General features: G+C 29.2%; 1 protein-coding gene across 3 annotated transcripts in view; it reads right to left on the bottom strand.

Moving 5' to 3' along the window:
* Positions 1–5151, bottom strand: part of NaPi-T (Na[+]-dependent inorganic phosphate cotransporter) — a 47595-nt gene extending 42444 nt beyond the window's left edge. Inside the window, exon 1 of one of the 3 annotated variants that reach the window (XM_075376109.1) lies at positions 4857–5151. In XM_075376109.1, the coding sequence (XP_075232224.1) occupies positions 4857–4863 (7 nt within the window). In that variant the 5' untranslated portion in view covers positions 4864–5151. The remainder of the gene's footprint in view (positions 1–4856) is intronic. The other 2 variants (XM_075376104.1, XM_075376097.1) reach the window with 2 other exon arrangements.
* Between the last annotated feature and the right edge of the window lie 9234 nt (positions 5152–14385).

The following is a 14385-nucleotide window of genomic DNA, read 5'->3' as shown; positions in this document are numbered from 1 at the left end:
CAAGAAGCAAGAAAGTTTAGTATGCCCAAGTTGTAAGCAAAGAAACAGGACTATCACTTCCAGATCTTCATAAATATGCTATAAATATTTCTCATACTGAATCTTATCTACCACAAGTTACATATTTTCATGTTACTTCATGTGAGCCACATGAGCGAAAGGGATTGAGGGGGATATTATTTCCAACATGAAGAAGGACTGTTTCAAACTACACTGAGTAATCTATAAAATAACACCATTCATCAACATGTTGCACATTCCCAAAGCTTTTAGTAAAGATTTCACATCACTACAATAAACTAAGTCATACTGGAAGTAGAGATATTCAAATTCATATTGCCTGTCTCAGAAAGCACTTATTTTAATATTGAATTGTAAGAAATTCCATCTTTTCAGTCATGATGTGAGAATTTCTACTTCATTTTTTGATAAATTTAGATCACAAACAACCTCATTTAATTCTGACTGATTAATTAAGTGTGGTTCAGTATCTGTATTTTCTTAAAAGACTGGATTTTTCCTTTGTTCATCATCTGATAAATCTCAACAATCTTCAAAATGAATAGCTTCATCTTCGTCTAATTCCCATGTTTTGGTGGTACTGCAATTAGAAACTGACTGCGAGACAGTGGTCTTATAACTGAAGAAATATAAGGATATTCAAGAATATGTCTAGTCTTAGCTATTACCCCAGATATTTTCATTGTACAAAAATAGCAGTTGGTGAAGTGATCCTTCGGTTCTCTCCAAAACATAGGAATTACAAATCTCATGTAACGAGATCCATTCATCCAACTAGTCAACATCATTGAACATGAATTGCAACAAATATGAGGAACCCAGGACCAGTCCTGATCAGTTACTTTACATTGAAAATATAATTCAAACATTTTTTTTCATCAGTGGTGTTATGTTTCTCCTCTTTAATGTTACCTCGCCATAAATGTAGCAGAAACTATTAGGATAGTTAATGCAACTGCATGGCATTTTTATTAAAAAATTCACTGTAATACACACAAATACATGTTATAACACTGTAAACATTTTATACTCGCATTAATGTAACATATGGACTGACCTTACACAAAAATATCACAAATTAGTAGGAAATGACTGCATCATTAAATTTTACTCACACGAGAGCTGGCGTGTATGTAATTATAATTAATTTAACTTAACATAACTGACATAGTTGAGATTTTTCTTAGCCAGTATGATACATTGTTTATTATTTACGGTATTACAGTGACTAAAACAAAATTCATATACACCGAACAATATGTAATTAATGGTGGTATAATTATATTTAGAAAAAAATATGAATGAATCATATGTGTATCATTTTTAATTACTGTATAAGTAATTATAATGCTTATTTTTCACAGCTCCTTATTAAATCAAGTAAATTATAATTTATTTAACACCTTAACTGCTGCAATAAATAAAATAAATAAATAAATAATATACTGTACTTGCATAGATCATGCACTTGCTGGAAAGTAGGAAAGGCAGAAGATCTGAGGCCGATAGGGGAATTCCTTCATATTACTTCATTTTTGGAATCAGCACCCAAATATGCATAAGATTCAGCAAATATTGACCATGAAACAAATTCTGTTAATGAGTCTAATGAGGAAGAAGATAGGATAGTAGGTGGTATGCTATTACCAGAATCATAGTGGCAGAATTAAATTAGTCAGGCCACATTCAAAACCCAACTCAACAAAAAAAGAGGAGACCTATATGTCAACCTAACCAGACAAGGTAGAATATAAACAAAGTAAATAATCTGATTAAATACATAAAATAAGATGACAATGAAAACCAAATTTTGATTTATGCAGCAAAATATATTAATATACATGTATATATTTGTAAAAACTAAATCTAATGGGGAAATTAGATGTAGAAAAATCATAGTTAATGAATACACTGTGAATATAATGTACAGTAGTTTATGAATGCAAAGTGTTTAATATCAGCATATTTTCAGCTACAGTAAATTCTGTTGTGACTAAAAATAAAGTAATTATTTAAATCAGTGAAGATTTACTTACTGACCTTATCTATGATTTTTAATGTTAACATAAAAACACTGCTTCATCCTAATTTATTGAGTAGCTTTTACTTACATAAATTGATAAGATAGTTATTTAAAAAATAATTTTGTTCATTTGTATGTGAGTTTGTGTATGAGCTAGATTGAAAAACACTTTTTATAGACAAAATTATGTTCTTGCATATATACATAAAATTTCTTTTTTCTAATTCCTAAATCTATATTTAATACCAGCAGATTTTTTTTCTACGTTGCTTTCCTAGATTTTGTCAATTATTAAATAAAAACATACCAAGTTTACTTGAATATATGAATAAATGGTATAATACAAGTATTAAAGAAATTGTTAATTTGTAGTAAAATTTTATTTTTAAATAAATAAATTTAAAAATTATTGTTTCAATTTTTTTTTTTTAACCTCCGAGGCCGCAGTTAAGCATTACTGTACAGAGGATGAGATGAATGATTTGTAGCGTGTGTGAAAAATGCCGTGCCTGACCGGGATTCGAACCCGGGTAATTTTGTAATTTGAACAAATTACAAAAGTAATTTGTTTAATACTTTTTTAATAGCCCAAATTACTTTTTTAATAGCCCACCCCATTCACTTCTCATTTTACGATTTGAAACCCTATCAGTTTATATTAGATGTAATTTTTTTCATGGTCTCCTATTGAATAGTCCTATCATGAATATCTGATCAAGGAACTGTTTTGCCTCCACTATATTTTGCCAACTAGTGATTCATTATATTAAACAAAAAAGGAAATGGAATGAAGAATACATTTCCTCTGAAAATATAATTATAATTTTACAGTTCTTTCAGGCGTGCCATAATCAATGCTTCATATGCTGTAAGCTTATGTAATTGAGATTGTGTCAACCACCAATTAGAAAGTTGTGCCATAGCTAGCAACTTATACAACCATTAAGCAAACAGCTGCTTCATCTAAGGAGTTCCTGCTCCAGATTTTTCAAGGAAAATCTATTGCTAGGCTCTGCTGCATGTGGAGTTATACTCCTCATCTATCTTTAAGCCATTAACCATTAAAAGGTCTGTTTTTTTTATGATGGTGCTTACTCACAATAACAAAGCCCCAGCACTAGAGATACATGTGAGATTTGTACAAAAAAACTCTGCTCCAAAGTTATTTTTACCAAACTTTGAGATGCTGTTCTATTGGTCCAGGACTACTAATTTATCAAAATTTATTCACAGTTAGCTCCTATTTTTTCAGGCGTTTACTCTACCACTTACCTGTAAACCACCTGATAGCTGAAGCTACTCCTGAGATAATAAAATTATGCATGATAAATAGTTGTAGAAGTTAAAAAAATGTATACAAGTTATTAATTAGAAATAATCATAAAACATTGTTTAACATTTTTAAATATCATTTAATAAGAAAATTATATAAACAAAAATTAATTGAATAGGTAATAAAAAATAAATTCAAATTTAATTACTGGGCACTTCTTAGAAAAATAGTTTACAATTGTTAACAAAAAATACAAAAGAAAAATATCTTAATATTATATATTATATTAATAAATAGGATTTGAATACAGATTTTAAAATATTTAATACATAACCTACCAAATTTCCATTTATGTTCTTAAAGAAACTTTGATTATCAGCCAATTAGAGTATATATACATATTTTATTTTTTTAAAGCTAATTTATTATTTTCATACGAAAATGATTATGGCCTCTTAGTTACTTCTGGTTTAGAGGAGCCTGTCATTACAGATTTTATGTTCTTCTTTAGTATGGTTTAATTTAATATATATATATATATATATATATATTTTTTTAGAGTTAACACGCATTAATTTTCTATGCATACCATTTAGACTCAATAAATATAATATACTAATGTACTTTTTAAAATATACTGTACATAATGTACTTTCATGGAAAAATACTAGTTTGTGGAAATATTTATTGAGAAATCTGTCTTTTGTATATGCTTTGTGTCCTGTGCATTACCTCCGTCAATAGAAATGGCAATGAATGAAGACTGTTACAGAAACTTCAAAACTCAAAAACATTTAATGCATAACGGTTTCTTTCATTGGTGACTGTTCATAAATTTTCATTTGTCATTTTTAAAAATTAAGAATTATTTTATAAACATCAAATACTTCAACAAAACAAAAGAAATATCTATTTTTTATTCGTAAATTCAACTGGATACAACCAGAAGTAAAGATCATAATCTTTGTTCTAAAATAACATTAATCATTCTACACATCAAAAAAAAATTTGGTTTTACTATGGGGCACAAACTTTGATTATTTTTTAATTTAAATGAAATCACTAATAAAGTTTTCCACAAAGTTTCTGCAATATCCTCATTAAATAAATATCAGCATTTATAGCAAATTATATACCTAACCATACTTTTTAGTGAATTAGAATGAGTCAGGGTAGAAGGTTTATGGATTGATGTTAAGCCATATCAGTTACATTTTAATTTTATCAGTTTTTCACTTTTGTCTCTGTTGAGTTCTAATGAAACTACTCGTTTTGATTATAGCTCACAACATATTCTAGAATAGATATTAAGATGCAACACAGCTACGTTTACACATTTGCATTGACACTTATATAATAAAAGACTCATATACTTTGGTATAGGTCCTGAATAAACAAAAATGCAGCAGATATTTTGAAGAATTCCCGATTAACATACAACTCATTCTCATAAGCACACTGAATTATATAAATATTTTTTGCTTATATAAAAAAGAGGTAGTATTAAATACTCATTTTTTTATAAGTTATATTACTCACCCAACATTTCTGTTAGCTAGAGCGGTTAGTTAACAATAGTATCCTTATTATTTATCCAAGGAGAGATGTTGTACATTTATTTTCAAGAAATAATATTACTCACCCAGCATTATTTTTAACAGAGGATCAAAGTATCAAAAAATGAGTGTTATCATTATTGTCACTAACTGTAAAAGAGAAGCAGAAAAGTACGATAAAAACCATTATGAAATAATCCAAGAGGTCTTCCCAGATAAAAGCATAAATTTTATATAAAATATATTTTAGATAAAGTATAATATGAAAAAAACACGTTCAATCATGCACTATCATTACAACAATTTAAATATTGTAAAGTTAATGTTACATAACTGCATAGTATTAATATTATTATGTAGGTCATTTTTATCAAACTGAAACATGAAAAATAACTTATTTTCTTTCACTTCATAGTTATAATCAATCGATTATTCTTATAATTAGTTATTCTTCGAACTGATTATTTTTTAAAATTAATACATCAATCTTTGCATCATAAATCACAAAGCCAGACACACACACACACCCACACTCACTCACAACACAAAACACTGCTGCATTGTTTTTTACCAGTACTCCATTTTTTTTTTTTTTTTTTTTTTTTTTGCAAACATTATACAATAAATGCCCATATACTCAACTATACTATTTTTTATCATTTCATAATAGAATACTTTTGAAATAATTAGGTTGTTTCATTTCAATATTATGTTAAAAATATCATAAACAATGAAATATCAATTGATAATAATCATAAAATTAAATTATTTACTTATTTTTATAAAAGAACTACTGGTAGTACCAGTCTTCATGTAAATAGTGCATACACCTACTTGCTTAGAAACAGTAAATATTATTATACAAAAATAAAAATCTATACCAGAAAATAGTTACAAAATACAATTTTTGTTAACTTTTATTTTGTACAAGAGGATTAATTTGGTCAGAATTTTTTTTTAGCAATTCATTTTTACAATTAAATTAGTTGATCACATCAGTCATCAATACTATTATATAATTTTTTTTTAATGAGATGTGCAGGCATCGACTGCTATGATCATTTAGCCTAAATGGAAATTTGTAGTATATGAAAAATTGAGATGCCTAATCGGGATTCGAACCCAGCACCTCCAGGTGAAAGGCGGAGACGCTACCACTCATACCATGTTCTTATTTATTTCAAGTAAATGCATATTATTTTATCTTAAACACTCTTTTCATTTTCTTACAGTACAATTTCTCAATAGTTTTTATGAAATAAAGTATATGCATTAAATTTTATGCATGGAATTTTTATTTTTATTTTTTTTTTAATTTTATATCTAAAATTCTTCTTTGTTCAGGCTACATAACGAAAACGGTGAAAAAAAATTCCAATCTACTTTTAATACTTATCATATAGGTGTGAAATTATGATCTTCAAAAAATTAAAGTGGCACAGCAAACTCATTATCATGTAGAAGTAAAACTTTTACTGAAAGCTTAATATTTTACAATTTAAATATTCTTACGATTCCTTAGCTTCATATGTCAGGTAGATTTCATAGGAAAACTACCTATTGTAATGGGTACCATGATTTGACTTCTGGAAAATTTTGACTTATCTTCGCATTTCACATTCCCCAGACCCCAAAACCACAATTAGTTCAAAGGTTTATGTATATATATATATATATATATTTGGACACAGTAACTGTCATAATTTTGCAACAATCACTTTCAAACTGATACATAAAATATAACGACCCAAAATCTCGAACGAGTTCATTAATGGGCAAAATCAGACCATGAGGGCTTTATCAAAAAAAAAAATCGCTATAACTTTCTTATTAAGTAAAATATCCAATTCATTTAAAGTTCATACTATTCTTTAGATAAGGGTTTAAAACTCTTATCAAAGTAAATTTTTTGATATCACGAACAATTGGTCCAGGGGGTGGAAAAATGGGATTCAAAGACAAAAAGTCATACTCCCTTAACAGGCACAGTATCTATTTGGTTTAAAGTGGTTGTTAGTTCTCTAAACATTACCTAAAACTTTTGTCTGAAACAATTTTTGATATGACCAACCCGCATGGCAAGGGATAACCAAAATGTTGCTGGAATTGTAAGAAGATTGTCATATGCTAAACATGTGAAACTTTTTTCACATATAACCATTGTCATAGTAAATTTGAAGTTTTTCTTAACTTTAAGGTGGAAATCTTTTTTATCCTCTACTTAGCACCGGTGAAGTGTTCATCTCTTCCAGCATGCCAAAAGGAATCTTTTTTTTTATTCTTCACACACTAGATTTTTCAACCTTAATTTTTTTTCTTGTTAAATAAAACAAGAAGAATAAAAAGAAGATAGCAAGTAATGTACTATTTAATCATTCTTGACTCTGTGATAGACATGAACAATGATTATTAAATACAGTTGATGTCCTAAAATATTCAGATATTTTAAGTTCTACACCACCTGATGAGAAATCTAGACACAGAGGAACTCTTTTTAAGTTTTCTAGTTGTAGAAAAAATTACAATTTCTGATGTGGTAGACTCGGAGTTCTTCCAGAAATTTAAAAACTTGGTGACAAAGAGTACCACAGAGTAAACATGACAGGTCAAAATAGTGGTGAGCACAAACAATTATTTCAGAAAAACTCTTTGAATTGTTTCACAACCTGTGGATTCCATAATTTGAATCAACTTTCAGTGATGGAACATTCTACACTACAAAAGCAAAACTACTCTTTGTTATTTTACAGTCTTTCCGCCTTATTTTCTGCATTCTCAACCAGATGAAAATGCAGAACAAAAGATAAATCTAACAGCTAAATTTATATCAAAGATAAGATGGGAGTGTAGGTTTGAAAGTTAAAAGCTATAAGATAGCATCTGAAACACATTGGACGTTCCTAGGACACACTTTCAGACATTAGGAGCTTACACAATTATGTAAATATAAATTTTTATAAAATTTAATTTTTTCATTTGAGTTCATAATTTCCTTGGTAGGGTGGTATGACATCTTGTGTCAAATAAGTTATATTTATGTTCATGTCATCAGCAAGCATGAAAAAAAGGAAACATAAATTTGAGTGCAGCTATTGCTTTAAAAGGTTTTTGATACATATTTGTGGATATAGAGACTGCAAATGGACTTCTGCTCAGTAGATGGTTAATCCATAGCTGAGAAATTGGTATCTTCAGAGAATTTAAAAAAGTTCATCCCCATAACAAAAAGCACTTTTTTGATTGTTTACATGAAGATGAGGTCAGTACTGCTCCAGGAAATATATTTAGAACATTGTATTTTTATATTAGTCTCACACAAAGAAGCTTCAATACATGATTTAGAGAGCTTAAAGGCACCAATTAAAATTTTGAATTTCTCAGTGCTACATCCCATCTTTAAACTAATCCATGAGATTTTGAACAGCTGCAAACACTTTTTACTCTTATCAAAATAGAATAAGAAGCAGAATCCTACAGTGACATTAACAATGAGTAATTATTTCAAGAAAAAAAATTTACTTGAGGCTTTGCAAGAAGATGATGGAGGGGTTGTAAGAGTCGTAGAATGTACACATTCAAAAGAACTTACAGGTAATTACCCAAAAAAGTTAATTTCCCTTCATATTTTATTGACAATACCAATGACAGTTGCACTGTGTGAGATAATTGTCAAAACTGAAACTTATAGTAGCCTATCTGAAATCTAAAATGTCCAAAGGAAGGCTGTCAGATTTTCCTATTTTGTCAGTTGATTGTGAATTGCTTACAAACACTATGCATCAAACACCAATGACTTCAATGCTACCAAAGCAGGAAAGATGTTTTGTAATTATCAGGATTCTGAATTAAATTAATTTGATAAAATTTTGTTTACATGTTTAAATTGACATAATTATATTAAATTTAATAAATTTTCATTTCCAAATTTCAAAATAGTGAACGAGATAATTTTTAAACCGTTACCTGGTTGTTTTTTTTCTTTTTGTATTAGCTAAAATGTTTAGAATTTTATTATAAACAGAATGTCATCAGATTTATTCAAATAAAATCAGATTTTTAAATGAAAAATAATTTATATAGTAATTATGTTATTAAATTATTTCACGAAATCATAGATTTTCCTGCAAATTTTCCAGAATAAAAAAAGTTGAAGAAACTAATTTTTAGGTAAAATCATTATCTGTATTTTATTTTACAATTTTTTAAGCGCTTCAAGATTTAAAAGGTATTTGAATAGCATAGAATTACTAATCTATAAGATAGTATTTTTTCTTAACTGAAAAACTAAATACAGATAAAATATTAGAGTAATAAAATACACTAATAGAGTCTGTGAAAAGAATTAATTTATTTAAAAACCATGAAGAAAATGACGTGACATACTTAATTGTAAGACGGAAGGAGGATGGATGGTTGGTGAGATAAAGTTAGGAAACCTTCATTCGGGCTGCTTTCATTACCCACGGGTTGGTCTAGTGGTAAACGTGCTTTGTTCATGTGACGTGCTTTGCTCACGGAGTACATCGACACGCTGAAGAAGTACGATCTGCGTTTGAGAGAATGTAAATAGACTGGTTGCATAAAAAAAGAAAGTGTTTCTTAAGGCACCTGCTCGCAATAGGGCCTATAAAGAAAAACTGACAAATTTGCCTTTACCTCCCGAACCAGTGGTAACGTAGATGGTAACAGAACATGGGGAACGTAGGTTGAAGCTGTGCTGTTTTACAATCAACATTTCGAGGCCATCAAAGGTGTAGTAAACGACTTCGATAGTGCAGAGGCTATGGTAGTTTGTCAGTCCAAGGAAGATTTAACGATTCTAGTATAAAAAAACGTAACTGTGATTAGCACTCATTTTTCCCACATGCCTGCGAGTATTAAAAAGCTTGAAACTCAAGTTTTGGCGTTAACTGAATCTATTCAGTTAATTAATAAAATCCGCCAAATGAACTCCACATTGCCAGAGAGGTATTCACGTGTAATCTTAAAGAAAAGTTTGAAAACATTTTGAACAATAATCCAGGCTTTGAACCTGTGTCAAATTGATAGTTTTATTAATGGTACAGGTGAACCTTGGCCAGCAACAATATGTGCTAACGCACCCAAATTCAAATACTGATAGTTACCTCGTGAATGTGTAGCGAACCTTTTCCACTTATAAAAATATTTTGAGTGATCGAAGACAGAATCTTACTACCGAACATTTGGAACAGTCACTGATTATATACGTTTAAAAAAGTAACAAAATGATAAATAATTGTTAATTATCGATATGTTACTCAACCACTTACTAATTGTATGCTGATTTTGAAATAAAATAACTAAAAATTACTATTTTTTATTATTTAAAGTTGCATATTTTGACACTCATCATATTTGAATGCATATTTCAAGATTTTTATGTTGCATATAATCCGGTCTCTGCATATCATCCCTCATTCATCCTCTGAAGTAATATTTGAACGGTAATTCCCGAAAGGCTAAACGGGAAAAAGAGGACTGCCTTCATTACTGCATCTCGAATGGATTCGGTCGGTCGGCTGGATTCAGTCCGTGGTAGCAGGTCTATTTTCATCTTTTCTTCTTTAGCCTGCCTTTCCATAAACCGGCTGTAAATAATTTACAAATCGTCAAAGTCACGATCCAGTGATACTAGTAAATTAGTTACGACTTCTGCCGAAAGATTAGATTGCTGTTTTAAACATTTGTGCGCGCGCGCGCGCGTGTGTGTGTGTGTGTGTGTGTGGACACAGACGTATATCATGATAGTGTTACATAACATTATTTTATTTATGAGGCTTTGTTTATATTAATTTCATATTAATGAATTAATTAATGTCATTTTAACTTCAGTGTTTAATAATAAGTTTTTCTTTTAATTACGGCTATTTTTGTATACATAATGAATTTTATCTTTTCCCTGTTGTTTTTAAAAAGAGCAATTGTTTTATTAGTCAGTGCCACATTAAAACACAAGAATGATGAAAATATATTGTACTAAAAAAAAGTATATACAAAAAATGAAGTATAAATTTCTTACATCAATTGTTTTGGTTTAGTAATGATATTACGACGAACCGAGATGCGTGAGTCATAGAATTACGAGTTAAAAGTTTAAAATAGGTGTTTATTTATAAGCATCATGTAATTTGTAGACGTGTACTAATAAAAACAAATATTCTCTGTTATTTGCTTTGGAAATTGAACAGTTGTTACTTAAAAGTATTCATATTAATATGTCAATTGAACGCATTAAATCTCTTCACAGTCAAGCGCGTCATCTCGCGTTTAACATTATTAAGTTCATAGATAAGAAAAAATGGATTATTAGTGCCTCTTTTGAAAGCGATGGAACGTGCTTGTAGAATGCTAAACTTAACCTGGTTTACAGTAATTGACATCAGGAAAATCGGATTCTAAGCAGAGGCTAGTGGTTTTCAAATTCAAACGCCAAAGAAAAAAAGAAATACATTCCTTATAATAAATATGAAATAGATTATTTCTACAAGTATGTTATTAGAAGAGAACTTTTTAAATATTCCAAATTCTGTAAGGAATCTATAGATACTATACTAAAATTACACAATTTTCCACGAGGAACTGAATTTTACCGTCAGTAGGGAAACACAAAGGAAAATTATAAAATCTGCGGGTTTTCAATTCAGGAAGTGTAAAAACAACAACATACTGATTCTGTGTGAACGAGATGATGTAATCACGAAACGTGCATTTTTTCTTAGGTAACTGAGAAAAAATGCAACTTCTGAGCAAAACAGACCAGTCGTATTTTAAGATGAAAGTTGGATGCACACATATTATACGGTATAAAAGTGCTCGCAAAGTGGACGATGTATTACGTACGTGTTTTGTAAATAGTAGTGACAGTGACACTTTGATTAATTGTGACTGTTGCGGGTAGAGGGACATGGGATTCATAGATGGTGCTTTTTTAATTTACGATTCCAAGAGTAAAACAGAAGATTATCATTAAGAGATGAACAATGAAATTTTTTTTAAGTATATTGAAAAGCAAGTTATTCCAGCACTACTGACAAATTGTATTTTGGTCATAGATATGCACCTTAACATAATAAATAAAATAATAAACCTCCGTCATCCTATTGATTGAAAAAAAATATTCAAGAATGGCTCCAAAAAAAAATAAAATTAACTAACGACCCAGATCTAACAAAAAAAGAACTTTTAGAAATTGTCAAACTACACCGCCCAGAACTACAAATATGACATAGATGAAATACTAAATAGCAAAGGAATTCCAGAGCTTAGGTAACATTACCACCGAGATTTTAACACAGTTGAATATATTTGGAATCTATTAAAAACGAATTCGAGACCGCAATATGTCCCGCATGTCATTAACAGAACCGAGAGCCATTACATTAGACGCAATTTCGTCAATAACTGTAGAAAACTGGAAAAGATCAATGTTGAAAGTTCAGGAGAAAATGGATTCTTACTGGAAAACAAATACGTTAATGAAAAATGCTAATGAAGGTATAATTATAAATATAGGGATGAACGATGATGAGAGATCAGGTTGTGAATGACAAACTGGAAATTAATTCCGGAGGAAGTGAAATTGAGTCTAGCTCAGAAATCGAGAGTTTTTGGCCTTTCACAGAAGATAGTTCTACAGAAACTGCAGACGAAACCAGATAAGGACTGTATTGAGGTAGTATTTACTGATCGTTTAATTATTTAGTAAATTAAAATTAAAATATTATTTTATTTTTTATTCCACAACTATATCCAACTTGTTGCGATACCGTAGATCTATGTGTCCATATTATCAACTTTGAATATAATACTGTGAACTATGATACCGTTTTAGTGAAAACATTTACTTAATTAGATGATTTAATCAACTATAGATTAAATTTATTTAATTTGTGAATAAAATAATGTAAAATGATCTTTTTAATTGTGTTATTACTGTAATCAAAAAGAAATTACAGATTCTAAAAATACAGTAACCTATATTAAACGGACAACATTTCTTGTTTAGAAAGGATTGACAAGCATATCACTTTGTTCAGTAGGACTAAGCTCAGACTAAATTGTGTTATATCTCCATCTCTGTCTATAACCAAACAAAACAACAGTGCTGCGCCCCTCCTCTGTTATGAACTTAGCCTTAAAGCTAATTACACTATCGTTTGGCACGATAATGTGACAATGTTTAGGAAAATAATACCTTTGTTAATTTATAAATAAACCAATAAACTTCGTAATTTTTTCAAAAACCTAGCGTAAACCTATACTCATAAAATAATGTGTTATCTTATGAATATTCTTGAAGTCTCCAGATATCCCTTGCAGCTTTCTGGATTCGAGGCACTTAGGCAGCCGCGTCCCTTGTTCATGACTTTTAGTCTGTACAGACTCAGGCAGATCATATCTGAGACGTACAGTTAATTGAAACCCAAACACCAAAGAAAACCAGCATCCACGACCTAATATTCAAATCCGAGAAAAAGCAACTACCTTTATTCATCAAATATATTAGAAAAATATCATAAAGCGACTTTAATAACATTTCTCTGAGACGTTTACGATCTTTGCTTCCACGACTTCCTGTTAAAAAACAATAATTACTTCATAATCCCTCAAGAAAAATAAGCTGTTGTGAAAGTACACTTTGAGGCAGAGGTAAATGCATAATTAATATCTTGTCAATTGTCGAAAAAAATAATTATTGAAATCCTAGAGAACTGTTATTATTTTTCACGACCAACTTACTTAAAAACAACCACACAGCTGTAGAATACTATTTAAGTATTTGTAGTTAATTTCATTGTTTTGCAAGCTGTTATATTAAGTGTTATGCTAACGTTACTTGTGTGACTTTGTGTAAAATTACTACTTAAATCAGTTAAGTTAGAAAGAATATTTTTATTTTTATTTTAAATTAAAGAGGCAGAATATGAAAACATGCATGAACAAATAACACAAAAGAATAAATTGATCTAAAAATATATTAAAAAAACTGTTACTTAAAAAATAATTTGTGATATATGTAATTGTCATCATAAATATAAGTTAAAATCCTTCTCATAATTTCTTTCTAGTATTTAAAAATAACCATAGCTTGATTGTTATAAATAATACTTTAAGTGCTTCAACCTAAATTGTAGTAAGATTATCTGATAACAAATTATCTTTTACTATTAGTTCAGAAAAATTTAATTAAAAAGAAAAAAATTAACAAACATAAAGAAAAAGATTTCCACACCTAGTTGAATATTAAACATTTCTAAAAATAAATAAAACTAAAATAATAGTGGCACCATAAAATTAGTTTTCCCCTCTCAAATAAACAGGTCAGTGTTCAGTTATGGAATAATTAAACTTAATTAGTGAACTTAATTTATCATATTCAATATTACAATTGACAGACTAAGTGAAAATAGGAAAGATTGACTTTGATTTTAGTGCATTTTTATACTAGGGATTTTGGTCCTATTTAGCAACCTAGCTGCATCATATTTTAT

This window comes from Lycorma delicatula, chromosome 1, assembly GCF_047948215.1.
Source record: "Lycorma delicatula isolate Av1 chromosome 1, ASM4794821v1, whole genome shotgun sequence".
Lineage (NCBI taxonomy): Eukaryota > Metazoa > Arthropoda > Insecta > Hemiptera > Fulgoridae > Lycorma > Lycorma delicatula.
This window is presented reverse-complemented; position numbering and strand designations above follow the sequence as displayed.